This window comes from Urocitellus parryii, chromosome X, assembly GCF_045843805.1.
Source record: "Urocitellus parryii isolate mUroPar1 chromosome X, mUroPar1.hap1, whole genome shotgun sequence".
In the NCBI taxonomy this organism is placed as follows: Eukaryota; Metazoa; Chordata; class Mammalia; order Rodentia; family Sciuridae; genus Urocitellus; species Urocitellus parryii.
This window is the reverse complement of record NC_135547.1, coordinates 80,887,845-80,914,992: the sequence shown is the minus strand read 5'-3', so window position 1 is coordinate 80,914,992 and position 27,148 is coordinate 80,887,845. Positions and strand designations below refer to the sequence as shown.

Here is a 27,148-nt window from a genome sequence, read left to right as displayed (position 1 = left end):
ATTCCAGCATGATTGTTCATTCTTGCAAAAAACAAACCAGTTCAAGTAATTATTTATCTTTCCTGACACCCTATTCATGGCATTGTGCCCCTCATGTCACACTCTGTAGTTTCAAGGAATCCTAGACTGCCATCAATCAGCATGCTGCCCAGTGATCTTAGTTTTTGTATGCTAATTATATTATATATGTTGTGTTGTGCTATGTTAAATATTAGTTTATGATTTGTTTTCCCTGCCATGGAAAAATCAGTAATAATGGGAAGTGAATTATACTTCCACCCAGTCAAAGGGAATGTGTCCCTGTGCCTGCTGAGATTATTTGAATACAACCTCTCTTCTCTCTGATGTGCAGGGTGGAGAGAGAAGAAGGCAACTGTGAGGTTAAAAGGGAAGTGGAGAGGTGGCTGAAACAACCAGAGAAGTGAAGATTACCCAAGACTAGGAAAAGAAATAGAAGTCTGCAGTTTCCTTTAGTGGTTGGCACCCATGACCCACACCATGCCCAGGAACGTGACAGACTTAAGGGAAAAAAAAAAAAAAGACTGTGCGCAATTTCAGTGTCAAGCATTACCCAGAAGTAAGAAGGCCCTTAGACGTCAGGGATTCAGTTTGGGCACACAAGTGGCAATCATTTGGAACAAAGATTGGGGAAATTTTTTTCTTTATGTAAGAATATTAGAGGCTAGTAGGGAAGGGGAGAGAAACTGATAATGATAGATATTAAAAATTTCCCCCAGTCTAACCAAACAGGGACTTAAAATCAGACTATTGGATTTAAATAAAATTCAGAAATGTGATAGTTCTTACATGTCCCATGGAAATTTTTTTTTCCTGCTGCAATGTAGAATTTAACCCAAAAGCCCCCAGCTAATGGCACACAATTTCAAAAACAAATGCTTTTGGATTTCGTCACTAACAAAAGTTCCATCCAAAACATGCGCACCTCTCTTTATACCGAAGAGTCATTTATGTTACTGAGAGGGCAGGTGAGGACCCATTGAGGTAGACATCTGGCTATCCCAGTCAATAAAAAAATTCTGCCCTTTAAGACCTTTTCCTCAGCAACCCCCCCTCACTGCCCCAGGAATTTAAGGATAAGGAGAAAACTTGAGAAGGAAGACAAAACCTTCCTGGAGGAAAAAAAAATCAGAAAAAGGCAACCTCAAGGGCATGTGACTATAAACTATAATTTATAAACTATAAACTGTTCTTCTATGGTCTCTCTTGTTGTAGGCGTTTGGAGCATTTTTCTGTTAAAAATTTTCTGTCTACAAGACTATCTAATTCCAGAGACATCCTATGCTGAGTGTTGTTTTCAATAGACATTGCCTGAAACACACAGCCATTGGAATCTACACACCTGTCTTAAGATGGCTGACAAAAGCTGCTCTATGAAGCTGCTTTGCTCCACCTGGGGAATAATTTCCACAAGCATCATTGCTCTGCTACCTCATCAAGCCTCCTTTCCACTAAGTAAATACACAGATCCAAACTGGGATTCTCCTAGCTCTTACAATCTGACTTAGAGGAAAAGCTGGCATTTGGAGTCTTATGCCCTAAAGGGTAATATGACACAAACTTAACTTTCCTGCTGTTGTTATTTTTACATTTTTGTTGTTTTTATTGTTTTGCTTTTTGTTTTATTAGTTTTTTTCTTTTACTAAACCCTATTGATTGTGTTTCTGTTGTTAGAGGTTCTTAAAAGGAGTACCATTCAATCTAAACAGAAACTGGTTTGGAGAAACTAACTGAGCAATGATCAAGCATATATCAGAGCCTTCCTGGTTCCCAGAATTTCAGTGACTGGTGTTTCAAGCCTTCCCCTTGAAAATACAGGTGTTCCTTCCAGATATCTAATCCCCTAATGGTGGGACCTGGTTCCTGAAGCTTCTTCAGGCAGTCCCCTTCACTCTTCCAGTTGCCTGAAGAACATTATTCAAATGGTCCTGGTCTTATGGTCATGACCAATCCATGCATGTTCTTATGCCTGGAGAATAGTCAGACTCTTATCCTACACATATCTTGGGCAACATTATACAGTTGGATTTGAGGTTATAAGACTTTAAGTCACTCAGCCACTATTAGCTGTGCATTGTCTTTCTCCACAGTTCTGTTGCCCAAGGCATTTCTAATACGAGCCCAGAAGAGTGGCCTCTCATGAACATTGTCTGGCCAAGTAATAAACGTCTGTCTGTTCACAAGTTTCCTGAGTCGGTGGTAGCTGGATAACTTATAGTTTGGGATCTCTTCCAAGAAGATCAAGATAATAACATCCTCATGCTCATAGAACATCTTGATACTGGCCAGTTGTACTTCAAGCCGACACCATTCACTGTGGAGGTAGTGGTTACTGACCACACACAAAGTCTTCCGGCTGGTATCAATGGCATTCTGGATGTTTTCAAAGATGTCCATACCTGGTTCAAAGTCCCGGTGGTGAAGACAGAGCTTAAATTTGGGCTGGCCACCATCTTCTAGGGCTGGAACAAGCTCTTCATATACCCACTGCTCATCAGTGGCAGTGAAAGAGACAAAGGCATCATAGATGAATTCCTTCTCTGTCCTGTGCCATTTAGCTAGGTACCAGGCTCGAAATATGTAGAGCCCATACCATAGAGATGAAATAATCTTGGCACTGAACCAAGAGAAGACCATGGTTGTGAGGACCAGGCTGAAGGAAGAGAAGAAGTAGATCTTTCCAAGGTCAAAATTACACATGGCATCATCAAAATCTATCAACAAACTCTGGGTATCTGGCTGATGACAGGGGTAGCTCCCGAGATAGGGGATATGGACAACTGCTGTGTTTATTGACCAGTTTTTGAACCACATATTGTCACAGTTGCACTGAAGTTTGTTCCCATAGAGATCAAAGTACATCAAAGACTTCAGATTCTCCAAATGACTTTGATTAATGACTTTCAGATTGTTGAATCTTAAAGAGAAGACCTGAAGGCTTTCTAAGCCAGAGAACATGCCAGGAGTCAGTGACTCCATGTTGTTGTTTTCAAGGCGCAGCATCTTCAGTCTTTTGAGTTTTTGGAATAAGGAAGTATTTAAATAGAGACTTCGGTCCCCAGCTTTTGTTCCGGAGATATCCAATTTTGTGAGATTAACCAGGGGGTCAAATTGGAGGTGATCCAGGAATATCATGGAATTTTTTCCTAGGAATAGTTCCTGCAAGCAATTCAGCCCTTGGAAGAAGTTGGTTGGAACAACCTGAATCCCATGATTTTGTCCTTCAAGGTTGAGTTGTTTCAAAGACTTGAGGTTCTTGAATGGAGGAAATTGCAAGGTCCTAGTGGTTTCATATGTAATCCTATTATAACTGAGATTCAACACTTCTAAATTTTCAAGGCCCAAGAAAAGTTTTAAATGAAAACCTGACAAGCTATTGTATGCCAGATCAAGATAATATAGGTGAGTGAGACCAAAAAATGCATTCTCCTCTATAACTTCTAGGCGGTTCCTGGAGAGAATCAGAACTTTGAGCTTTTTCAGAAATTGAAAGGTTCTCTGCTTCAGAGTATGAATATTGTTGAGTCTAAGATCTAAGCTCTCTAAATTTGTCAAGTGAACAAAGGATGAACTGTCAATCATTACTATCCAGCACTCAGCTAAGTTGAGCTCCTTCAACAAATCTAGCCCATGGAAGGCCATATGATTGAGTTCTGTGATGGGGTTTTTAGAGAGAAACAGAGACTGTAGGCCTTTCAGAGGTGAAAATGCAAAATCCGGAAAGCTTTTAAACTTGTTATGGCTCAGGTATAGGGCTGTCAAGTTCTGGAGGGAACCCCAAGTCTTGTTGCTGACGAAGGAAAGCTGGCACTTGTTTAGATGCAGACTTTGGAGGCTGGGCATAGCAACAAATTCATTGTCATTGAGATGAACCAGATCATTGTTTTGGCTCAGGTCAAGGGACAAAAGCCTGGTGCAATTGGCAAGATGCTTTATGTCCCCTGCATCCATGGCATTTTTCTGAAAAACTAATGCTTCTAGTGTGGGTAAGTTTTTCAGGAGGCAACATACTGTATTCAAGTTTAAGTGACCACCTCTAAGGTCCAGCTTAGTGAGGTCCATTTCTCTTAGATTCTGCAGGTACTTGGCTAGAAGCATCTCCAGTTTCACCAGTGTTCCACTCAGATTCAAGCTCCTCAGTTGGGGTAGAGTTTCCAGATCCACATTCTGGATGACTTGGTGTCTATTCTGAGAGACATCCAGAGTCGTCAGATTAGGCAGTGACAAAGCAGAGAAATTTAATTCCTTTAGTTTGTTTCCCTGAAGGCTGAGATGGGTCAGGGAGACCAATGACCTTGGGTTATGGTCCAAGGATATGATATTGTTATTAGTAAGGTCAAGGTATTCCAGGCATGGAAGATGCTGGACTGCTTCAAGAATATTGGAAAAATTGGTGATATGGTTTCGAGACAGGCTTAAATGTTTCAATTTGACAAGAGGTACAAAGGCAGTTTTGTGAATATAAGTAATAAAATTATGGCTCAGGAGCAAAGTCTCCAAGTTGGACAGTCCCTCAAAGGAGTTGTTCACACTTTCAATCTTATTTTCTACTAAATTCAGAAAGGTCAGGTTTCCAAGTTCCTTAAAGGCACCCTTATCAATCTTCCAAATTAAATTCCATTCCAGGCGCAAGTCCACCAGGGCAGACAAATTAGCAAAGCTATGGGGAGGAAGGACCTGAATTTGGTTTTGTGTCAGATTGAGGTGAGTAGTGTATCTAGGGATGTCACCAATGGCATCTGTCAAGTTGGTGATCTCCTTCCGAATGCAGAACACGTGGCGAATGTTTAATTCATACTGTGTGCATTTGCGGAACCCATATGACTCTACCAAAGACAGTAGACAAAGCCCAATGAAAATGAGCCTAAGCTGTTGAGAAGGGAGGAGGCTCTCTGAGCTCATTCTGTTGGCCCCAGGCCTCAGAGTTACAATAGGAAAAAATATCCCTTCACATTTGTGCTGCTGGTTTTTGAAGGAATGGTCTTTCCATTTTGACTTTGCTGCAAAAAAAGGGTAAAAAGGGGAAAGAGAGATATTTTAGTTTAAATTTCTATCTCCTAATAAATATTTCATAGTTGCTTCAAGGAATCTAAAAAGCTCTGTCCCAAAATGAACTTCAAAAACCATTTCCCAAGCATTCTTTGTGTATCAGTAAAGACTACTGTTCTCCTACAGTCAAAATTGTCAGCACATGGAGGCAAAGAAGCAATTGCATATTTAATTTAATTTAGGCAATTTAAGAATTTCCATGGGGCCAGGGTTGTGGCTCAGTGGTAGAATTCTTGCCTAGCATGCGCGAGGCACTAGGTTCGATCCCCAGCACCACATAAAAATAAAAATAAATAAAATAAAGGTATTGTATCTGTCTACAACTAAAACATTTTTTAAAAAAAGAATTTCCTGAACCCTCCTTGCATCTCTGCACAATAAAATATCTCTATTGTTGTTTGGGTTGATACCTGAAATTGTACCACTGGAAATGTATTGGAGATGGAGGATCTCTGGAGGAGATGGAGGAGTCTGTGGATCTCAGTCAAGTTAGAAAATAAACATCCATGATAGGGACAAAAAAAAAATGATGTATAGGTCACTTCTTACCTTAACATGAACAAATATAGGAGTCCTTGATTTAAAGGTCTGATTTATTACAATTTGCATTTACAGTTCTCAGGCAATTATACCTGCTATTGGTACAGTATGTGACATTGATAGTAAACAAAAAAAATATTACAATACTTAGTTTGGTCACTCTACATTCTGATGTGTGATGCCCAAGGTTTCTCCAGCCTTGCCTCCAATTTCAACCTGTTCCCAGTCACCTGTGATGTAGTGAAAATAGCATCAGCTCATGCAGACCTAGGCTCCAATCCTATGTCCTTTCACAAATTATTGAACCTCTCCACCCATGTTTCCTTATCCATACAATGAGATAATAACACCTACTCCCTCATAATGTTGTGATGATTTAATAAGACAAAATATGTAGTTTGTGTCTAGTACACTCCAAAGCTCACTAAAAAGTTATTCTTGCTGGTCATGATGGCTCACACCTTAATCCCAGCAACTCAGGAGGCTGAAGCAGGAGGATTCCGAGTTCAAAGCCAACCTCAGCAACTCAGCAAAGCCCTGTCTCAAAATAAAACAAAAACAGGGCTGGGAATGTAGCTCAAAGATAGAGCTCCTCTGGGTTTAATCCTTAGTCCCACAAAAATGGTATTCTTTTCTCATTAACACAAGACAGACACCAGCACACCATCTTTTGTGGATTCTAGCCCTTGCCTCAAGAGCACCAGCAACTCCAGAGAAAGGAGAGGAATTGTTTTCCATTCACATGTAATTTTATATGCACACAAAAATATGTAATATATTTTCTTTTTTTTTACATTTTTTTTATTGTTGGTCGTTCAAAACATTACATAGTTCTTAATACATCATATTTCACAGTTTGATTCAAGTGGGTTATGAACTCCCAATTTTACCCCGTATACAGATTGCTGTATCACATCAGTTACCCTTCCATTGATTGACAAATTGCCTTTCTAGTGTCTGATGCATTCTGCTGTCTGTCCTATTCTCTACTATCCCCCCTCCCCTCCCCTCCCCTCCCCTTTTCTCTCTCTACCCCTTCTACTGTAAATCATTTCTTCGATTTGTATTATCTTGTCTTACCCCTCCTTTCCTCTTATATGTCATTTTGTATAACCCTGAGGATCGCCTTCCATTTCTATGCGGTTTCCCTTCTCACTCCCTTTCCCTCCCACCTCTCATCCCTGTTTAATGTAAATCTTCTTCTCAAACTTTCGTCCCTACCCTGTCCTTGTTTACTCCCCTTATATCAAAGGGGTCATTTGGTATTTATTTTTTAAAGATTGACTAGCTTCACTTAGCATAATCTGCTCTAATGCCATCCATTTCACTCCAAATTCTATGATTTTGTCATTTCTTAATGCAGAGTAATACTCCATTGTGTATAAATGCCACATTTTTTTATCCATTCATCTATTGAAGGGTATCTAGGCTGATTCCACAATCTTGCTATCGTGAATTGTGCTGCTATGAACATCTATGTAGCAGTGTCCCTGTAGCATGCTCTTATTAGGTCTTTGGGGAATAGACCGAGAAGGGGAATAGCTGGGTCAAATGGTGGTTCCATTCCCAGCTTTCCAAGAAATCTCCATACTGCTTTCCAAATTGGCTGCACCAATTTGCAGTCCCACCAGCAATGAACAAGAGTGCCCTTTTCCCCGCATCCTCTCCAGCACTTATTGTTGTTTGACTTTCTAATGGCTGCCAATCTTACTGGGGTGAGATGGTATCTTAGGGTAGTTTTGATTTGCATTTCTCTGACTGCTAGCGATGGTGAGCATTTTTTCATGTACTTATTGATTGATTGTATGTCCTCCTCTGAGAAGTGTCTGTTCAGGTCCTTGGCCCATTTATTGATTGGGTTATTTGTTATCTTATTGTCTAATTTTTTGAGTTCTTTGTATATTCTGGTTATTAGGGCTCTATCTGAAGTGTGTGGAGTAAAGATTTGTTCCCAGGATGTAGGCTCCCTGTTTATCTCTCTTATTGTTTCTTTTGCTGAGAAAAAACTTTTCAGTTTGAGTAAGTCCCATTTGTTGATTCTAGTTGTTAACTTTTGCGCTATGGGTGTCCTATTGAGGAATTTGGAGCCCGATCCCACAGTATGTAGATCATACCCTACTTTTTCTTCTATCAGATGCCGTGTCTCTGATTTAATATCGAGCTCCTTGATCCATTTTGAGTTAACTTTTGTGCATGGCTAGAGATAGGGATTCAGCTTCATTTTGATGCAAATGGATTTCCAGTTTTCCCAGCACCATTTGTTGAAGATGCTATCCTTCCTCCATTGCATGCTTTTAGACCCTTTATCAAATATAAGATAGTTGTAGTTTTGTGGGTTGGTTACTGTGTCCTCTATTCTGTACCATTGGTCCACCCGCCTGTTTTGGTACCAGTACCATGCTGTTTTAGTTACTATTGCTCTGTAGTATAGTTTGAAGTCTGGTATCGCTATACCGCCTGATTCACACTTCCTGCTTAGCATTGTTTTTGCTATTCTGGGTCTTTTATTATTCCATATGAATTTCATGATTCTTTTATCTATTTCTACAAGAAATGCTGCTGGGATTTTGATTGGCATTGCATTAAACTTATAGAGAACTTTTGGTAATATCGCCATCTTGATGATGTTGGTTCTGCCTATCCATGAGCAGGGTATATTTTTCCATCTTCTAAGGTCTTCTTCTATATCTCTCTTTAGGGTTCTGTAATTTTCATTGTATAAGTCTTTCACCTCTTTTGTTAGGTTGATTCCCAAGTATTTTATTTTTGGGGGGGATATTGTGAATGGAGTAGTTGTCCTCATTTCCATTTCAGAGGATTTGTCACTGATATACAGGAATGCCTTTGATTTATGCGTGTTGATCTTATATCCTGCCACTTTGCTGAATTCATTTATTAGTTCTAATAGCTTCTTTGTAGACCCTTTTGGGTCTTCTAGGTATAGAATCATATCATCTGCAAATAGTGATAATTTAAGTTCTTCTTTTCCTATTTTTATGCCTTTAATTTCTTTTTTTTTTTATTGTTGGTCGTTCAAAACATTACATAGTTCCTCATACATCATATTTCACAGTTTGATTCAAATGAGTTATGAACTCCCAATTTTATCCCGTATACAGATTGCTGCATCACATCAGTTACCCTTCCATTGATTGACATATTGCCTTTCTAGTGTCTGATGTATTCTGCTGTCTATATTATTCTCTACTATCCCCCCTCCCCTCCCCTCCCCTCCCCTTTTCTCTCTCTACCCCTTCTACTGTAAATCACTTCTTCCATTTGAATTATCTTGTCTTACCCCTCCTTTCCTCTTATATGTCATTTTGTATAACCCTGAGGATCGCCTTCCATTTCCATGCCATTCCCCTTCTCGTTTCCTTTCCCTCCCACCTCTCAACCCTGTTAATGAAAATCTTCGTCTCAAGATCTTCGTCCCTACCCTGTCCTTGTTTCCTCCCCTTATATCAGAGGAGTCATTTGGTATTCGTTTTTTAAAGATTGACTAGCTTCACTTAGCATAATCTGCTCTAATGCCATCCATTTCCCTCCAAATTCTATGATTTTGTCATTTTTAAATGCAGAGTAATACTCCATTGTGTATAAATGCCACATTTTTTTTAATCCATTCATCTATTGAAGGGCATCTAGGCTGATTCCACAATCTTGCTATCGTGAATTGCGCTGCTATGAACATCGATGTAGCAGTGTCCCTGTAGCATGCTCTTATTAGGTCTTTAGGGAATAGACCGAGAAGGGGAATAGCTGGGTCAAATGGTGGTTCCATTCCCAGCTTTCCAAGAAATCTCCATACTGCTTTCCAAATTGGCTGCACCAATTTGCAGTCCCACCAGCAATGAACAAGAGTGCCCTTTTCCCCACATCCTCTCCAGCACTTATTGTTGTTTAACTTCCTAATGGCTGCCAATCTTACTGGAGTGAGATGGTATCTTAGGGTAGTTTTGATTTGCATTTCTCTGACTGCTAGCGATGGTGAGCATTTTTTCATGTACTTATTGATTGATTGTATGTCCTCTTCTGAGAAGTGTCTGTTCAGGTCCTTTGCCCATTTATTGATTGGGTTATTTGTTGTCTTATTGTCTAATTTTTTGAGTTCTTTATATATTCTGGTTATTAGGGCTCTATCTGAAGTATGTGGAGTAAAGATTTGTTCCCAGGATGTAGGCTCCCTGTTTATCTCTATTATTGTTTCTTTTGCTGAGAAAAAACTTTTTAGTTTGAGTAAGTCCCATTTGTTGATTCTAGTTGTTAACTCTTGCGCTATGGGTGTCCTATTGAGGAATTTGGAGCCTGCTCCCACAGTATGTAGATCATAACCAACTTTTTCTTCTATCAGATGCCGTGTCTCTGGTTTAATATCAAGCTCCTTGATCCATTTTGAGTTAACTTTTGTGCATGGCGAGAGATAGGGATTCAGCTTCATTTTGATGCAAATGGATTTCCAGTTTTCCCAGCACCATTTGTTGAAGATGCTATCCTTCCTCCATTGCATGCTTTTAGACCCTTTATCAAATATAAGATAGTTGTAGTTTTGTGGGTTGGTTACTGTGTCCTCTATTCTGTACCATTGGTCCACCCGCCTGTTTTGGTACCAGTACCATGCTGTTTTAGTTACTATTGCTCTGTAGTATAGTTTGAAGTCTGGTATCGCTATACCGCCTGATTCACACTTCCTGCTTAGCATTGTTTTTGCTATTCTGGGTCTTTTATTATTCCATATGAATTTCATGATTCTTTTATCTATTTCTACAAGAAATGCTGCTGGGATTTTGATTGGCATTGCATTAAACTTATAGAGAACTTTTGGTAATATCGCCATCTTGATGATGTTGGTTCTGCCTATCCATGAGCAGGGTATATTTTTCCATCTTCTAAGGTCTTCTTCTATATCTCTCTTTAGGGTTCTGTAATTTTCATTGTATAAGTCTTTCACCTCTTTTGTTAGGTTGATTCCCAAGTATTTTATTTTTGGGGGGGATATTGTGAATGGAGTAGTTGTCCTCATTTCCATTTCAGAGGATTTGTCGCTGATATACAGGAATGCCTTTGATTTATGCGTGTTGATCTTATATCCTGCCACTTTGCTGAATTCATTTATTAGTTCTAATAGCTTCTTTGTAGACCCTTTTGGGTCTTCTAGGTATAGAATCATATCATCTGCAAATAGTGATAATTTAAGTTCTTCTTTTCCTATTTTTATGCCTTTAATTTCTTTTGTCTGTCTAATTGCTCTGGCCAGTGTTTCGAGGACTATGTTGAACAGAAGTGGTGAAAGAGGGCATCCCTGTCTTGTACCAGATCTTAGAGGGAATGCCTTCAATTTTTCTCCATTCAGAATGATGCTGGCCTGTGGCTTATCATAGATTGCTTTTACCATGTTGAGGTATGATCCTGTTATCCCTAATTTTTCTAGCGTTTTGAACATAAAGGGATGCTGTACTTTGTCGAATGCTTTTTCTGCATCTATTGAGATGATCATATGGTTCTTATTTTTAAGTCTATTGATGTGGTGAATAACATTTATTGATTTCCGTATATTAAACCAGCCTTGCATCCCAGGGATGAATCCTACTTGATCATGATGTATAATTTTTTTGATATGTATTTGAATCCGATTCGCCAGAATTTTATTGAGGATTTTTGCGTCAAGGTTCATTAGAGATATTGGTCTGTAGTTTTCCTTCTTTGAAGTGTCTTTGTCTGGTTTCGGAATCAGGGTGATGTTGGCCTCGTAGAATGAATTTGGAAGTTCTCCCTCTTTTTCTATTTCCTGAAATAGCTTGAAAAGTATTGGTGTTAGTTCCTCTTTAAAGGTTTTGTAAAACTCTGCTGTATACCCATCCGGTCCTGGGCTTTTCTTAGTTGGTAGTCTTTTGATGGTTTCTTCTATTTCCTCTATTGTTATTGGTCTGTTTAGGTTGTCTATATCCTCCTGGCTCAATCTGGGCAGATCATAGGACTCAAGGAATTTATCTATGCCTTCACTATCTTCTATTTTATTGGAGTATAAGGATTCAAAGTAATTTCTGATTATCTTCTGTATTTCTGAAGTGTCTGTTGTGATATTGCCTTTTTCATCCCGTATGCTAGTAATTTGGGTTCTCTCTCTTCTTCTCTTCGTTAGCATGGCTAAGGGTCTGTCAATTTTATTTATTTTTTCAAAGAACCAGCTTTTAGTTTTGTCAATTTTTTCAATTGTTTCTTTTGTTTCAATTTCATTAATTTCAGCTCTGATTTTAATTATTTCTTGCCTTCTACTTCTTTTGCTGTTGTTTTGCTCTTCTTTTTCTAGGATTTTGAGATGAAGTATGAGATCATTTATTTGTTGGTTTTTTCTTTTTTTGAGGAATGAACTCCAAGCAATGAATTTTCCTCTTAGAACTGCTTTCAATGTGTCCCATAGATTCCGATATGTTGTGTCTGTGTTTTCATTTAACTCTAGGAATTTTTTAATTTCCTCCTTGATGTCTTCTAAAACCCATTGATCACTCAGCAACCTATTGTTCATTCTCCAGGTGATGCTTGATTTTTCCTTTCTTCTTTTATCATTGATTTTCAGTTTCATTCCATTATGATCAGATAAGATGCATGGTATTATCTCTACCCCTTTGTATTGTCTAAGAGTTGCCCTGTGACATAGTATATGGTCTATTTTTGAGAAGGTTCCATGTGCTGCTGAGAAAAAAGTGTAGCTACTTGATGTTGGGTGGTATAGTCTATATATGTCAATTAAGTCTAGGTTGTTAATTGTGTTATTGAGTTCTATAGTTTCCTTATTTAACTTTTGTTTGGAAGATCTGTCCAGTGGTGAGAGAGGTGTGTTGAAGTCTCCCATGATTATTGTATGGTGGTCTATTAGACTCTTGAACTTGAGAAGAGTTTGCTTGATGAACACAGCTGCAACATTATTTGGGGCATATATATTTATGATTGTTATGTCTTGTTGGTGTATGGTTCCCTTGAGCAGTATGAAGTGTCCTTCTATATCCCTTTTGATTAACTTTGGCTTGAAATCTATTTTATTAGATATGAGTATGGACACTCCTGCTTGTTTCTGCAGTCCATATGAGTGATATGATTTTTCCCAACCTTTCACCTTCATTCTATGAATATCTTTTCCTATCAAATGCGTCTCCTGTAGACAGCATATTGTTGGGTCTTGTTTTTTGATCCATTCTACTAGCCTGTGTCTCTTAATTGGTGAGTTTAAGCCATTAACATTTAGGGTTATTATTGAGATATGGTTTGTTCTTCTATCCATATTTGTTTATTGATGTTACTAAACGTGATTTGTTATCCTCTTTGACTACTTTCCCCCCTTTACTGTCCTACCTCCCATTGTTGGTTTTCAATGTAATTTTCCATTTCCTCTTCCTGTAATATTTTGCCAAGGATTTTTTGAAGAGATGGTTTTCTAGCTGCAAATTCTTTTAACTTTTGTTTATCGTGGAAGGTTTTAATTTCATCTTCTAACCTGAAGCTTAATTTCGCCGGATACAAGATTCTTGGTTGGAGCCCATTGTCTTTCAGTGTTTGAAATATGTTATTCCAGGATCTTCTAGCTTTCAGAGTCTGTGTTGAGAGATCAGCTGTTATCCTGATTGGTTTACCCCTAAATGTAATCTGCTTTCTTTCTCTTGCAGCTTTTAAAATTCTCTCCTTATTCTGTATGTTGGACATCTTCATTTTAATGTGTCTAGGTGTGGATCTCTTATGATTTTGCACATTCGGCGTCCTGTAGGCTTCTAGGATTTGGGATTCTGTCTCATTCTTCAATTCTGGGAAGTTTTCTCGTATTATTTCACTGAATAGACTGTTTATTCCTTTGGAATGGAGCTCTGTGCCTTCCTGTATCCCAATGACTCTTAAATTTGGTCTTTTGATATTGTCCCATAATTCTTGGATGTTCTGCTCATGGTTTCTTAGCAGACTTGCTGAGCTGTCTATGTTCTTTTCCAGTTGAAATACTTTGTCTTCATTGTCTGATGTTCTCTCTTCTAAGTGATCTACTCTGCTGGTAGTATTCTCAATTGAGTTTTTAAGTTGGTTTATTGTTTCCTGCATTTCTAGAATTTCTATTTGTTTGGTTTTTATTACCTCTATCTCCCTGTGAAATTGATCTTTTACTTCCTGGATTTGTTTGTCAATGTGATCTTTCATTGTCTGATTTTGCTGTCTCATGTCTTCCTTGAGACTCCAGATCATCTGAAGCATATATATCCTGAACTCTTTATCTGATATTCCATCTGTTGCAGCTATTACCTCTTCTAAATTTGAGTTGACCTGCATTGCTTGTGGTCCTTTCTTTCCTTGTCTTTTCATACTGCTCGCGTTTCTTTCTGCTTGGTGCAACTGTTGTGTTTTTGAAATTTACCCCCTATTTATTTATGTTGCTCTTGTATAGTTGAAAAGTCTCCCTTGCAGGTGCGGGCAGCGGCTGTGCCCCTACTCCAATTGGGGTGACGTGTCTACCACGCTGGCGTCTCTCTGGGCCTGTTCCGGGAGTGGAAGGCGGCTCTGCTCTGTCCCTATTCCAATTGGGGTGTCGTGACTACCATGCTGGCAGGTCGCTGGGCCTGTTCCGGGCGTGGGCGGTGGGCTTGGCTGGCGGGATTCCACCTAATGGCAGTCCCTAACCTCCCTGCTTGCTAATTAATGGCTTCTCTGAGGCGCCACGCCTTCTGTAGCTGCGGGGCAGGCCGCGCGAGTCAGTTTGCCTGGATCTCCTGGGTCCTGCTGCTGGCGGTTTTGATGTTGCAAGCTGTTGGAGAGTGGTGGTGTATCCTTCAGCTTTCCCGGATGGTGGCCGCTGACTGCCTGGATGGAGTGTCCGCTGTGGGGGATGGGATGGGACTGTACCGCTTCCTTCCCCTTCTGAGATCCCGTGCTCGGCCCAAGGGTCCGTGTGGGCTTGGCTGGCGGGATTCCACCTAATGGCAGTCCCTAACCTCCCTACTTGCTAATTAATGGCTTCACTGAGGCGCCAAGCCTTCTGTAGCCGCAGGGCAGGCCACGCGAATCAGTTGGCCTGGATCTCCCTGGTCCTGCTGCAGGCTGTTGGGATCCCTGGCACTCTATTGTAATATATTTTCTAACATTGATTGTAATTCTAGGAATCACAAAAAAAATCCATTACACACATATATATATATATATATATATATATATATAATCATTTATGAACCCCTTTGTTGACCATATATAGAATAGTATATACATATGTGTGTATATATATATATATGTACATTTACACACACATATATATATGCATATATATATATATATATAGAGAGAGAGAGAGAGAGAGAGAGTCTAATAGAGAGACAGACAACTGTGTGTATAATAGAGTTATAAAGAGAGAGAGAGAGTTGTAATCTGGTGTCCCCACAAAAAAAAAATGTGAATTTCTTGGATTGGTTCATTTATGATCACAGCAGTGTTTCTTTGAATGGAAAGACAAAATGTGACTTTTAAAAATTTTTATAAGTAAACTACTTCCTGAAGTCTGTAATATTAAAACTCACAAGAGTAGTCCACGAGAGAAGCAACATCAATAACTTGGTATTATACACTTTTATAATATTGGCAATTCTAATAGTATTAAAATGATAAAATTGTCTTTTTTGTCTTTTTTAATTCATTTTTTAGCCAACATATAAAACATAAAAGTATACACATCCATGTATACATCTACTAAACATTGTAGTATCATGTTATAGGCACTCAGATTCCTGGAAATAAACATTACAGTGCCATGAGGATTTAACGAATGCATATTGTGTAATATTTAGTTGTATTGGACACAATATGTTTATTTATGTATTTTTATGTGGTGCTGAGGATCAAACCCAGGGCCTCGCATGTGCTAAGTGAGCGCTCTACTGCTGAGCCACAACCACAGCCCTCCCCCCAAATTTTTATCAGTTCCTATGGTAAAAGCTTTCAAGCTCCTTTTTTTCTAGCCTTTTAAAATGTATGGTACATTAATATTATCTATGGTTTCCTACTATGCAATGGCATACCTCAACACTTTACTCCTGACCGTAACTAAGTACCCATTAATGAACCTTCCCCATCCCTCCCTTCTCCTGCTCTCCTCAGCTTCCAGTAACCACCGTTCTACTTTCAACTTCTATGAGATCAACTTTTTTCCATTCCTCATGTGAGTGAGATCATGCAGTACTTATATACCTGTGCTTGACTTATTTCACTTAACAGTGATAACTGTTTCTATCCATGTTGCTGTTAATAACAGGATTTCATTCTTTTTATGATTAAATATTATTCCATTGTATATATGCACCACATTTTCTTTATCCATTTGCTGGCTGATGGACTGTTAGCTGGTTTCCTTTTCTTGGCATTGTGAATAATATTGCAGTGAGCATAGGGCTACAGAGATTTTATTGACATACTGGTTTCCTTTCCTTTGGATATATTCACAGTAGTGGAAATGCTGGATCCAGAACAGTGGTAGTTCATTTTTTTAATATTTTATATTTTAAGTTGTGGTTGGACACAGTACCTTCATTTATTAATTTATTAATTTATATGGTGCTGAGATCAAACCCAGGGCCTTGCACATGCTAGACAAGCGGTCTACCACTGAACCACAATCCCAGCCTTCAATTTTTAATTTTTAATTTTAGGAACTTCCATATTGTTTTCCAGAATAGCTGCATCTTTGTCAGTGCTTATTACATTAGCCCTTTTGATAGCAGCCAAACTACTCTGATTTCATCTCACTCTAGTTAGAATGGAAATAGTAGTAACAATAAATGTTGGCAAGGATGTTGGGAAAAAAGGTACACTAATACATTGATGGTGGGACTGCAAATTGGTGCAACCACTATGGAAGGCAGTATGGAGATTCCTCAGAAAACTTAAAACGGAATCTCAATTTGACCCAGCTATCCCACTCCTTGGTTAATACTCAAAGGACTTAAAATCAGCATACTACAGTGACTCAGCCACATCAATGTTTATAGCAGCTCAATTCACAATAGCCAAACTATGAAACCAACCTAGATACCCTTCCACAGATGAACAGATAAAGAAAATGTAGTATATATACACAATGGAATATTACTCAGCCTTAAAGAAGAATGAAATTATGCCTTTTGCCAGTAAATGGATGGAGCTAGAGAATATCATGCTAAGTGAAATAAGCCAATCCCCCAAAACCAAAGGCCAAATGTTTTCTCTGATGTGTGGATGCTAATTCCCAATAAGAAGGAGGGGCTAGGGAAGAATAGAGATACTTTGGACTAGGCAGAGGGGAGTAAAGGGAGAAAAGGGGTATGGGGGTAAGAATGATAGTAGAATGAATTGAACATTGTCTTTCTTTTGAGAGAGAGAGAGAGAGAGAGAGAGAGAGAGAGAGAGAATGAACCTTTTTTTGTAGATGGATACAACACAATGCCTTTATTTTTATGTGGTGCTGAGAATCAAACCCGGATCCCGCCCATGCTAGGTGAGCGCTCTACCGCTGAGCCACAATTCCAGCCCCTCAAACATTGTCTTTTATTAATATTACTTAAATATATCATTTCCCCCTTCTTCTTCTCCCTTTTCTTTTCAGTTCTCCCTCTCTCTTCTACAATGTAACTGGAAAACATGAGTTTTCCAAAATTTGGTCTATCAAACTTTTTTCCAGATGTTTTTCTTCTGCCTTTCCTTCCCCTCCTTTCCTTTCCATTTTCTTTCCTTGAAGAACTAAGCACTATTTTGAACTTTGAGAGAAAATAAAATGGGGAAGGGGGACTGGGGCTGTGGCTCAGTGGTAGAGTGCTTCTCTAGCACATGTGAGGCACTGGTTTCCACCCTCAGCACTACATGTAAATAAATAAACAATAAAGGTATTGTGTCCATCTACAACTAGAAAAATACATTAAAGTAAATAAATAAATGGACTATGTTTATTTCAAAAAATGGGGAAGGGGATAAAATAACAATACAAAAAGAAAGGAGAAGGAAACATGATTGTGATCTGGTGATCCATGAAGACAAGGGAGAGGTAAACATTTTACCTATGCTGAACCAACGAAGGAATGGGGAAACAGGAAGAGAAAGGAGAAAATATAAGAAATATTGGGAGCAGAGGGAAAGGGGGAAACAGGGAGATAATATAATTAGAGATAAGACAGTCTACCCAGTAAGGTTCTGTGATATGATATCTGAATATTTGTGATTTTCAGAATCTTTCCATTTATTTGATGGCCTTTTGGATTTTTCTTTCAGTAACATGCTTACTTATATCCATTCTCAATTTTTCTATTGAGTTTCTTTTCCTGATGACTTGTGGGCATTCTTGTATATTCTAGATATTAATATCTTATTGGTTTTACTGATTTAAATATCTTCTGTCTCCTATCACTTAAAATTGTTTATCAACCCCTTCATTAACCAGAACATTTTAATTATAATATGGCAAAGCCATGTCTTTTTGGTCTTGATTATTCTGCTTTTCAATTCCTATCTAAAACATTTTGCAGACCAGGTGTAATTACTTTTGTAATCCCAGCTACTCAAGAGACTAAAGCAGGAGGATTGTGAGTTCAAGGCCAGTCTCAGCAAGTTAGAGATCCTGTCTCGAAATAACAAGATCCTGTTAGGTTTTATCTGATAAAATAATTATATTATCTGTAGATATGTGGTTATTTTTCAAATTCTTATATTTTCTTTTTGTTTCTTTTATATTACAATATAATATAAATACATAGTCTTACAATACTGTCCACAGCCTCTAATGCTATCAGTTATGATTTGGATGCGAAGTGTCCCCTGAAAGCTCCACAGAAGAAATGATTGGGTTATAAGAGTCTTAACCCAATCAATAAATTAATCCCCTGATAGAGATTAATTGAGTGGTAATTGAAGTGGTAGGGTGTTGGCTGGAAGAGGTGGGACTTTAGGACATAGCTTCAGAGTATATAATTTGTATCATGAAAGTAGAAACTCTCTTTCTGCTTTGTGATCATGACATGAGCTGCTTTCCTCCACCAATTCCCTCTGCCATGATGTTCTGCCTTACTTTGAGCTCAAGGAATGGAGACTGCCGTCTGTGGATTGAGACCTCTGAAACTGTGAGCCCTCAAATAAACTTTTCCTCCTCTATAATTGTGCTCATGAGATCCTTTTAATCACAGCAGCAAAAAAAGTTGACTAAAACACTATCTTAAATCATGGTGGTGATAGAGGATATCTTTCTGTTAATGAGATGACATCTATAGGTTTTACATTAGTTGCTGTTGGATATAGATTTTGATATATGTCAAGTTAGGAAAATTACTTCCCACTCTTACTTTTTTGGGGGGAGGGGGTTCTGGGTGTTGAACCCAGGGATTTTACCATGGAGTTGCATCCCCAATCCTTTTTATTTTTATTTTGAGATAGATAGGATCTTGACAAATTGCTGAACTTGAGATCCTGCTGCCTCAGCCACCCAAAACAATGGGATTCTAAGCATGCACCACCACACCTGACCTTACTCCTAATTTTTAAGGGAAGAATGTAGTTAACTTTTGCTAGAACAAAAATAAAGGCATGGAAATAGAACCATCAACCAAGAGAGTGTGTATAGAGGCAATAAACTTCAGAGATTAAATTTTGCACAAATGATAGACTGGCTATAAGTATGGAAAGAACTATAACAATATCAAGCACTTAATATGCACATTCAAAGACATGAATTGGGTGTCAACCAATATGAAAAATTTTGATATGTATGTGTAATAAGAATTGTAATGCAAAAAAAAAGTTCATGTATAAAGACATGAATTGGCGTGAACATACTTTATATAGAAAGATATGAAAAATTGTGCTCTATATGTGTAATAAGAATTGTAATGCATTCCACTGTTGTGTATTTAAAAATAAAATCAATTAAAAAGTAATATGCACATTCATGAAAATTAATTTATTAATTCATTGCAAAACTCTGCAAGGGAAATAGACTTAACCCCACTTTACATATGAAGAACTAGAAACTCTGAGGACAGGGCTTGCAATGCTAATATGTGGCAGATAAGTGACCCAAGGAAAGGTTTACATCATTTGAGAATCACATGCTCTTTGAGGAGACACCAAAATAAGTATAGTATGATGTACTCTATCTCAATTATTGCTCTGAAGAATGTTCATTTCATTTTATAAATTCTTGAGTATTTCAGGAAATGTGGTGTCTTAAGGTTATAGCCACACTTTATACTCACATCTATAACACATTAAATTAAAAAGCAATGCTCTAATGATAGTTTCAATTTCAATTTCAAGGCAGCCCACTGGTAATATGACTGAGATGAATACATTGATTCAGTGCTAGGTATGCAATGCTTTTAGGCATTTTGACCTATGAGGTCAAAAAGGCAAGGAGAAGTAAGTGGAAAAAAGGAGAAGAGAGCTATTACACAAGTGAATACCAAAAAGAGAGAGAGAAAAAAAGGAAAAAGGAGAGGAGGAGGAGCGAAAGAGGTAGTAGTAGAAATAAATATGTCTTGCATAAGTGTGGGGTGGCTGGAGAAAACTGGGTGGAACAAGATGACATAGCCAAATTAGTGTACTCTCTGTTGTCAAAGATGGAAGAAGACAAAGAATATGAGCCCTAAAATATATGCCTGTTTCCAATGGGAAATTTCAAATAAAACAATAATCATCAAGTTGTCCTAAGTGTGTACATCCAAAGTCATCTATACATCCAAATGTCCTACCCCAACAAAGGCCAGAAAGGGGCAAGACTTGTTAGTAATGTTTCTACAGTGGCAGGGCTGGTGGAGGAGGTTTCTGTTACCTGAAGCTGCTGGTGATACTGTAGTCAAAGGAGCAACATCAGAACCAACATTGGAGCAGGAAGCTGAAATTTGCAAGCCAGAGAAGGAGACTTCTTAAAGGTAGCCAAAATGAAGGGATTCTAAAATCAGATGTCAAACTGGCTTCAACATGCTAAGGGGATGAGATCAGAGAACAGTCAAGAGTAAACAGGGAGCAATCTGTGGGTTTTGCAGCTTAATTTTAAAGACTCGTCACAGTTGCTTGATGCAAGGAATCTTTGAAAGGACCAGGACAGGGCAGAAAGCCAACTCCTTCCTGTTATGGTGTTAAAAATAAAGCAAGGATTGTGAATAAATAAGAACTTTCTAAAGCAGAGTTGGAGCCTGTATTCTTCTGGATACATTTTTATACTGTTAACTGTTTTGGTCTACCTACTTAATTTATATGCCTTTCAGAGAAAATTTGCTTACAGTGACCATATTTTCTGAGGGAAAAATCAAGACACCCTAGTACATATTGGTCTTACATAGGGTTAAAATATTTTTAAATGGAACTAACTTTAAATATTTAGGATGTACTTTTTACAGTATGTATAAAATTTAGTCTAAAAGCATGGCATTTAATATGTGATTAAATGTGATATTTGTGGATATTTTAATTAAAATGCTGGCATCAGACTTTCAGTTTAAAATGTAATCCTTAATTTTTAAAAACTTTTTATAAGAAAATAAAATTCAGGCCAAATGCATGCCTATAATCCCAGCAGCTAGGGAGGCTGAGGCAGGAGGATCATGAGTTCAAAACCAGCCTCAGCAACAGCAAGGCACTAAGCAACTCAGTGAGACCCTGTCTCTAAATCAAATTCAAAATAGGGCTAGGGATGTGCTCAGTGGCTGAGTTCTCCTGAGTTCAATCCCTTGTACACCCCCCACAAAGAAAAAGAAAAGAAAATTCAGTCTATATTGCTTCAATCTCTAACACTCTCCCCTGCATTATATACCATGAATGGCCTGAATAGCAGATTCTTTACTGGGAAAAAAAGGATTTTCAAAAACATTTGCATCGTAAATGTCCCTCAAAGGCTCATGTGTTAAAGGCTTACTCTCACAGGCCATGGTAGCACACACCAGTAACTTGAGAGGTTAAAAAAGGAAGGTCACAAGTTTGAGGCCAGCCTTGGAAACTTAGCAAGATTTTATCTCAAAATAAAAAATAAAAAGGACTGGGGATGTCGCTTACTAGTGAAGTGTACCTGGATACAATCCCCAATTTAAAAATAAAAAGGCTTAGTTCCCAGCTTGGAGCTACTGGGAGGCAGTACAAACTTTAAGAGATGGAGCCTAGTTTGAAGTCTTTGAGCCACTGGGGATGTGCCCCTGAAGGAAATAATGGGAACCCATCTCCTTCCTCTATATTTTTGCTCCTAGACATACGGTGAGCAGCTTTGTTCCATGATACTTTCTGTGCCATGATATGCTGCCTAACCACGCACAAAAGCAATGGGACCAACTGACCATGGACTGAAAGCTCCAATACTGTGAGCCAAAATAAACCTTTCCTCTTTATAAGTTGATTATCTCAGGTATTTGTTACAGTAATGGACTGCTGACTTACACAGATGCCTTGATGCCTTGCCTGTTTTCCCTCAAAGGTGACATATTACAAAACTGTAATATAATATCACAAGCAGAAAATCTGTACTGATACAATCCACCAGTTCTTAGAAAAATTAGGGATAACAGGAACATATCTCAACAACATAAAGGCTATCTATGCTAAGCCACAGGCCAATATCATTCTAAATAGAGAAAAGTTGAAGGCATTCCCTCTAAGAACTGGAACAAGACAGGGATGCCCTCTTTCCCCACTTCTATTTAACATAGTTCTTGAAACACTGGCCAGAGCAATTGGACAGATAAAAGAAATTAAAGGGATACACATAGGAAAGAAGAACTCAAATTAGCACTATTTGCTGATGATATGATTCTATACCTAGAAGACCCAAAAAACTCCACCAGAAAACTTCTAGAACTAGTAAATGAATTCAACAAAGGAGCAGAATATAAAATCAACACCCATAACTCAAGGCATTTATGTATATCAGTGGCAAATCCTCTGAAAGAGAAATGAGGAAAACTACCCCATTTACAATAGCCTCAAAAAAAAAAAAAAAACCTTGGGAATCAACAAAAGATGTGAAAGACCTCTACAATGAAAACTACAGAACCCTAAAGAAAGAAATCAAAGAAGACCTTAGAAGATGGAAAGATCTACTTTGCTCTTGGATAGGCAGAATTAATATTATCAAAATGACCATACTACCAAAAGCACTACACAGATTTAATGCAAATCTGATCAAAATCCCAGTGACATTCCTCATAGAAATAGAAAAAGTAATCATGAAATTCATCTGGAAAAATAACAGAACAAGGATACTTAACACAATCCTTAGCAGGAAGAGTGAAGCAGGTGGCATCACTATACCAGACCTTAAACTATACTACAGAGCAATAGTAACAAAAACAGCATGGTATTGGCACCAAAACAGACTGGTAGACCAATGGTACAGAATAGAGGACACAGACACTAACTCACAAAATTACAATTATTTTATATTAAAAATTACAATTATCTTATATTAGACAAAGGTGCCAAGAACATGCATTGGAGAAAAGATAGCCTCTTTAACAAATGGTGCTGGGAAAATTGGAAATCCATATGCAACAAAATGAAATTAAACCCCTATCTCTCATCAAGCACAAAACTCAACTCAAAGTGGATCAAGGACCTAGGAATTAAACCAGAGACCCCACATCTAATAGAAGAAAAAGTAGGCCCTGATCTTCATCATATCAAATTTGGCCCCAGCTTCCTTAATAAGACTCTTGTAGTGCAAGAATTAAAATCAAGAATCAATAAATGGGATGGCTTCAAACTAAAAAGTTTCTTCTCAGCAAAAGAAACAATCTGTGAGGTGAATAGAGAGCCTACAGAAGGAGAGAAAATCTACCCCTCACACATCAGATAGAGCACTAATCTATAGGGTATATAAAGAACTCAAAAAGCTAAACACACACACACAAAAAAACTCAATCAATAAATGGGCCAAGGACCTGAACAGACACTTCTCAGAGGATTATATACAATCAATCAACAAATATATGAAAAAATGTTAATCATCTCTAGCAATTAGAGAAATGCAAATCAAAACTACTCTAAGATTTCATCTCACTCCTGTCAGAATGGCAGCTATTATGAAGACAAACAACAATAAGTGTTGGCAAGAATGTGGGGGAAAAGGCATACTCATACACTGCTGGTGGGACTGCAAATTGGTGCAGCCAATATGGAAAGCAGTATGGACATTTCTTGGAAAACTGGGAATGGATCCACCATTTGACCCAGCTATTCCTCTCCTCCATCTATACCCAAAAGACTTAAAAACAGCATACTACAGGGACACAGCCACATCAATGTTTATAGCAGCACAATTCACAATAGCTAAACTGTGGAACCAAACTAGATGCCCTTCAGTAGATGAGTGGATAAAAAATGTGGCATATATACACAATGGAATATTACTCAGCAAAAAAAGAGAATAAAATCATGGCATTTGCAGGTAAATGGATGGCGTTGGAGAAGATAATGCTAAGTGAAGTTAGCTAATCCCCTCAAAAAACAAATGCTGAATGTTTTCTCTGACATAAGGAGGCTGACACATAGTGGGGTACAGAGGGGGAGCAAGGGAGGATTAGATGAATTCTAGATAAGGAAGAGGGGTAGGAGGAAAATGGAGGGGGCAAAGGATTATCAAGGGCAGTGGAATATGATGGACATCATTATCCAAAGTACATGTATGAAGACATGAATTGATGCGAATATACTTTATATACAACCAGAGATATGAAAATTGTGCTTTATATGTGTAATAGGAATTGTAATGCAGCACAAACTAACATGGCGGCCGGTGAGGAAGCAGCGATTCCAACGTCTCCACTTTAACGGGATAAGAAAGACCCATCGGAACAGCTGCAGCCTACCTATGGAGGAACTTCTAGCATAATTCCCTTAAGAGGAGAGCTGCCGTGAACTGGTAGGTTTATTGGAAGTGACAGTTTGTCCCAGAGAAGTGGATCTTGGACGGCCTCGAGGGCACAGAGGTCTAATCCCGCAGCCATCAGCCGCTCCGGCAAGCGGCTCCCCCGGGAGGCCTAGCTCTCGCTCTGCGAGCAGCCGCCTCACCTGCCCAGTTCCTAACCACGCGGCCACAGCTACCCGGCTCTACAGGTGCCCCCTCGGCGGGTGCAGAAGTCAAGTCCTGCAGCCAGCAGCCGCTTTTGCAAGCGGCTGACACCCAGAGCGGCTTGGCCCGCCCCACCCAAACCAGCAGTCGGCCTCCGCCATCTGGGCTCCCCTGGGAGGCCTAGCTCTCACTCTGGGAGCAGCCGCCTCACCTGCCCGGTTCCTAACCACGCGGCCGCAGCTACCTGGCTCTACAGGTGCCCCCGCGGCAGGTGCAGAAGTCAAGTCCTGCAGCCAGCAGCTGCTTTTGCAAGTGGCTGACACCGAACCGGCAGTCAGCCTCCGCCATCCGGGCTCCCCTGGGAGGCCTAGCTCTCGCTCTGGGAGCAGCCGCCTCACCTGCCCAGCTCCTAACCACGCAGCCGAAGCTACCCGGCTCTACAGGTGGCCCCGCGGCGGGTGCAGAAATCAAGTCCTGCAGCCAGCAGCCGCTTTTACAAGCGGCCGACACCCGGAGCAGCTTGGCCCGCCCCACCCGAACCGGCAGTCGGCCTCCGCCATCCGGGCTCCCCTGGGAGGCCTAGCTCTCGCTCTGGAAGCAGCCGCCTCACCTGCCCGGTTCCTAACCACACGGCTGCAGCTACCCGGATCTACAGGTGGCCCCCCCGGCGGGCGCAGAGGTCCAATCCCGCAGCCACCAGCAGCTTCTGAAAGCGGCGGCGGCCTGGAGTGGAGTGGCAGCCCAAACCGGCAGACGCCCCGGCCATCCCGGCTCTCCCGGGAGGCCCTGCTCTCGCTCTGCGAACAGCCAAACCACCCGCCCGGATCTTAGCCATGCAGACACAGCTGCCCCGCTCTTCAGGCGGCTCCCGGTGGCCCGACTCAGCTAGAAGGGTCCCCGCATGGCCCAACACATGGCCATGTCCTCCGGGCTCTGCTAACAGCCCCGCCCACCTGGCGAACAACCGGGAAACTTCAAAATCTCTTCGTGGACGTGACCGCAAGGACCAAAGGGCTCTCGACCCCCAACTCCCCCTACTGCCAGAGTCAGGCAGACCTGAGACCCACCAGCGGAACAGGCCTAGAGGCCTGCCAGCATGGTAGACATGTCACTCCAATTGGAGTAGGGGCAGAGCAGAGCAGCCACCCGCATCCGGATCAGGCCCAATGACCCGAGGGGGTGGTAGTCACATCGCCACAATTGGAGTGGGGGCAGAGCAGAGCCGCCACCCACACCTGCAGGGTGGGCAGACCTGCGAACAACCGGCAGAGCAGGCCTAGCGGCCCACCAGCGCGGTAGACAGATCACCCCAATTAGAGGAGGAACACAGCCACTGCCCGCCCTGCAAGGGAGATTTTTCAACTATACAAGAGCAATATAAATAATTAGGGGGAAAACCTCATAAACACAACAGTTTCACCAAGCAGAAAGAAACGTGAGCAGCATGAAAAGACAAGGAAAGAAAGGACCACAAGCAATGCAGGTCAACTCAACTTTAGAAGAGGTAATAGCTGCAACAGAGGGAATGTCAGAGAGAGAGAGTTCAGGATATACATGCTACAGATGATCTGGAGTCTCAAGGAAGACATGAGACAGCAAAATCAGACAATGAAAGATCACATTGACAAACAAATCCAGGAAGTAAAAGATCAATTTCACAGGGAGATAGAGGTAATAAAAAACAAACAAATTGAAATCCTAGAAATGCAGGAAACAATAAACCAACTTAAAAACTCAATTGAGAGTACTACCAGCAGAGTAGATCACTTAGAAGATAGAACATCAGACAATGAAGACAAAGTATTTCAACTTGAAAAGAACATAGACAGCTCAGCAAGACTGCTAAGAAACCATGAGCAGAACATCCAGGAATTATGGGATAACGTTAAAAGACCAAACTTAAGAGTCATTGGGATACAGGAAGGCACAGAGCTCCAAACCAAAGGAATAAACAATGTATTCAGTGAAATAATACGAGGAATTGTAATGCATTCTGCTGTCATTTATTTTTAAAAATCAATAAAAATAAAATAAAGAAAATGAAGGAATAATTCTATCTTAACAATATCATTGCCACATGACTTCCCTACAATACTGATTATAATCATATTCTCAGTCAATTAAAGTTGGCCAAAAGATTTAGAGAACTTCTTCCAAAAGAGAAGACTTCAGAATGCTTTTTTTAAATTAAAAAGACAGTATCAACTGGGTGTGGTGGCACACTCTTGTACTCTCAGTGACTTCGGAGGCTGAGGCAGGAGGGTCCCAAGTTGGAGGCTAGCATGGGCAACTTAGCACATCCCTGTCTCAAAATTAAAAATAAAAATAAATAAAATAAATAGCACTGGGGTTGTAACTCAGCAATTGAGCACTTACCTAACATGCACAAAGTCCTAGGTTTAATCCTCAGTACTGCCAAAAAATTATAGTTCATTGTACTTCACAAACATTTATAATAAACCCTATTGCTGGGGCTGGGGTTGTAGCTTAGTGGTAGAACACTTGCTTTGA

At 39.7% G+C, this 27,148-nt stretch overlaps 1 protein-coding gene across 1 annotated transcript; it reads right to left on the bottom strand.

Annotated features, from left to right (window-relative positions):
• Window positions 1-2,067: 2,067 nt before the first annotated feature.
• Window positions 2,068-24,985, bottom strand: LOC113194473 (toll-like receptor 13). The gene is made up of 2 exons (XM_077793645.1): window positions 24,892-24,985; window positions 2,068-5,018 (listed from the first exon to the last, which is right to left on the bottom strand). The coding sequence occupies exons 1-2, from the start codon at window positions 24,983-24,985 to the stop codon at window positions 2,068-2,070; spliced, it is 3,045 nt and encodes a 1,014-aa protein (XP_077649771.1).
• Window positions 24,986-27,148: the final 2,163 nt, after the last annotated feature.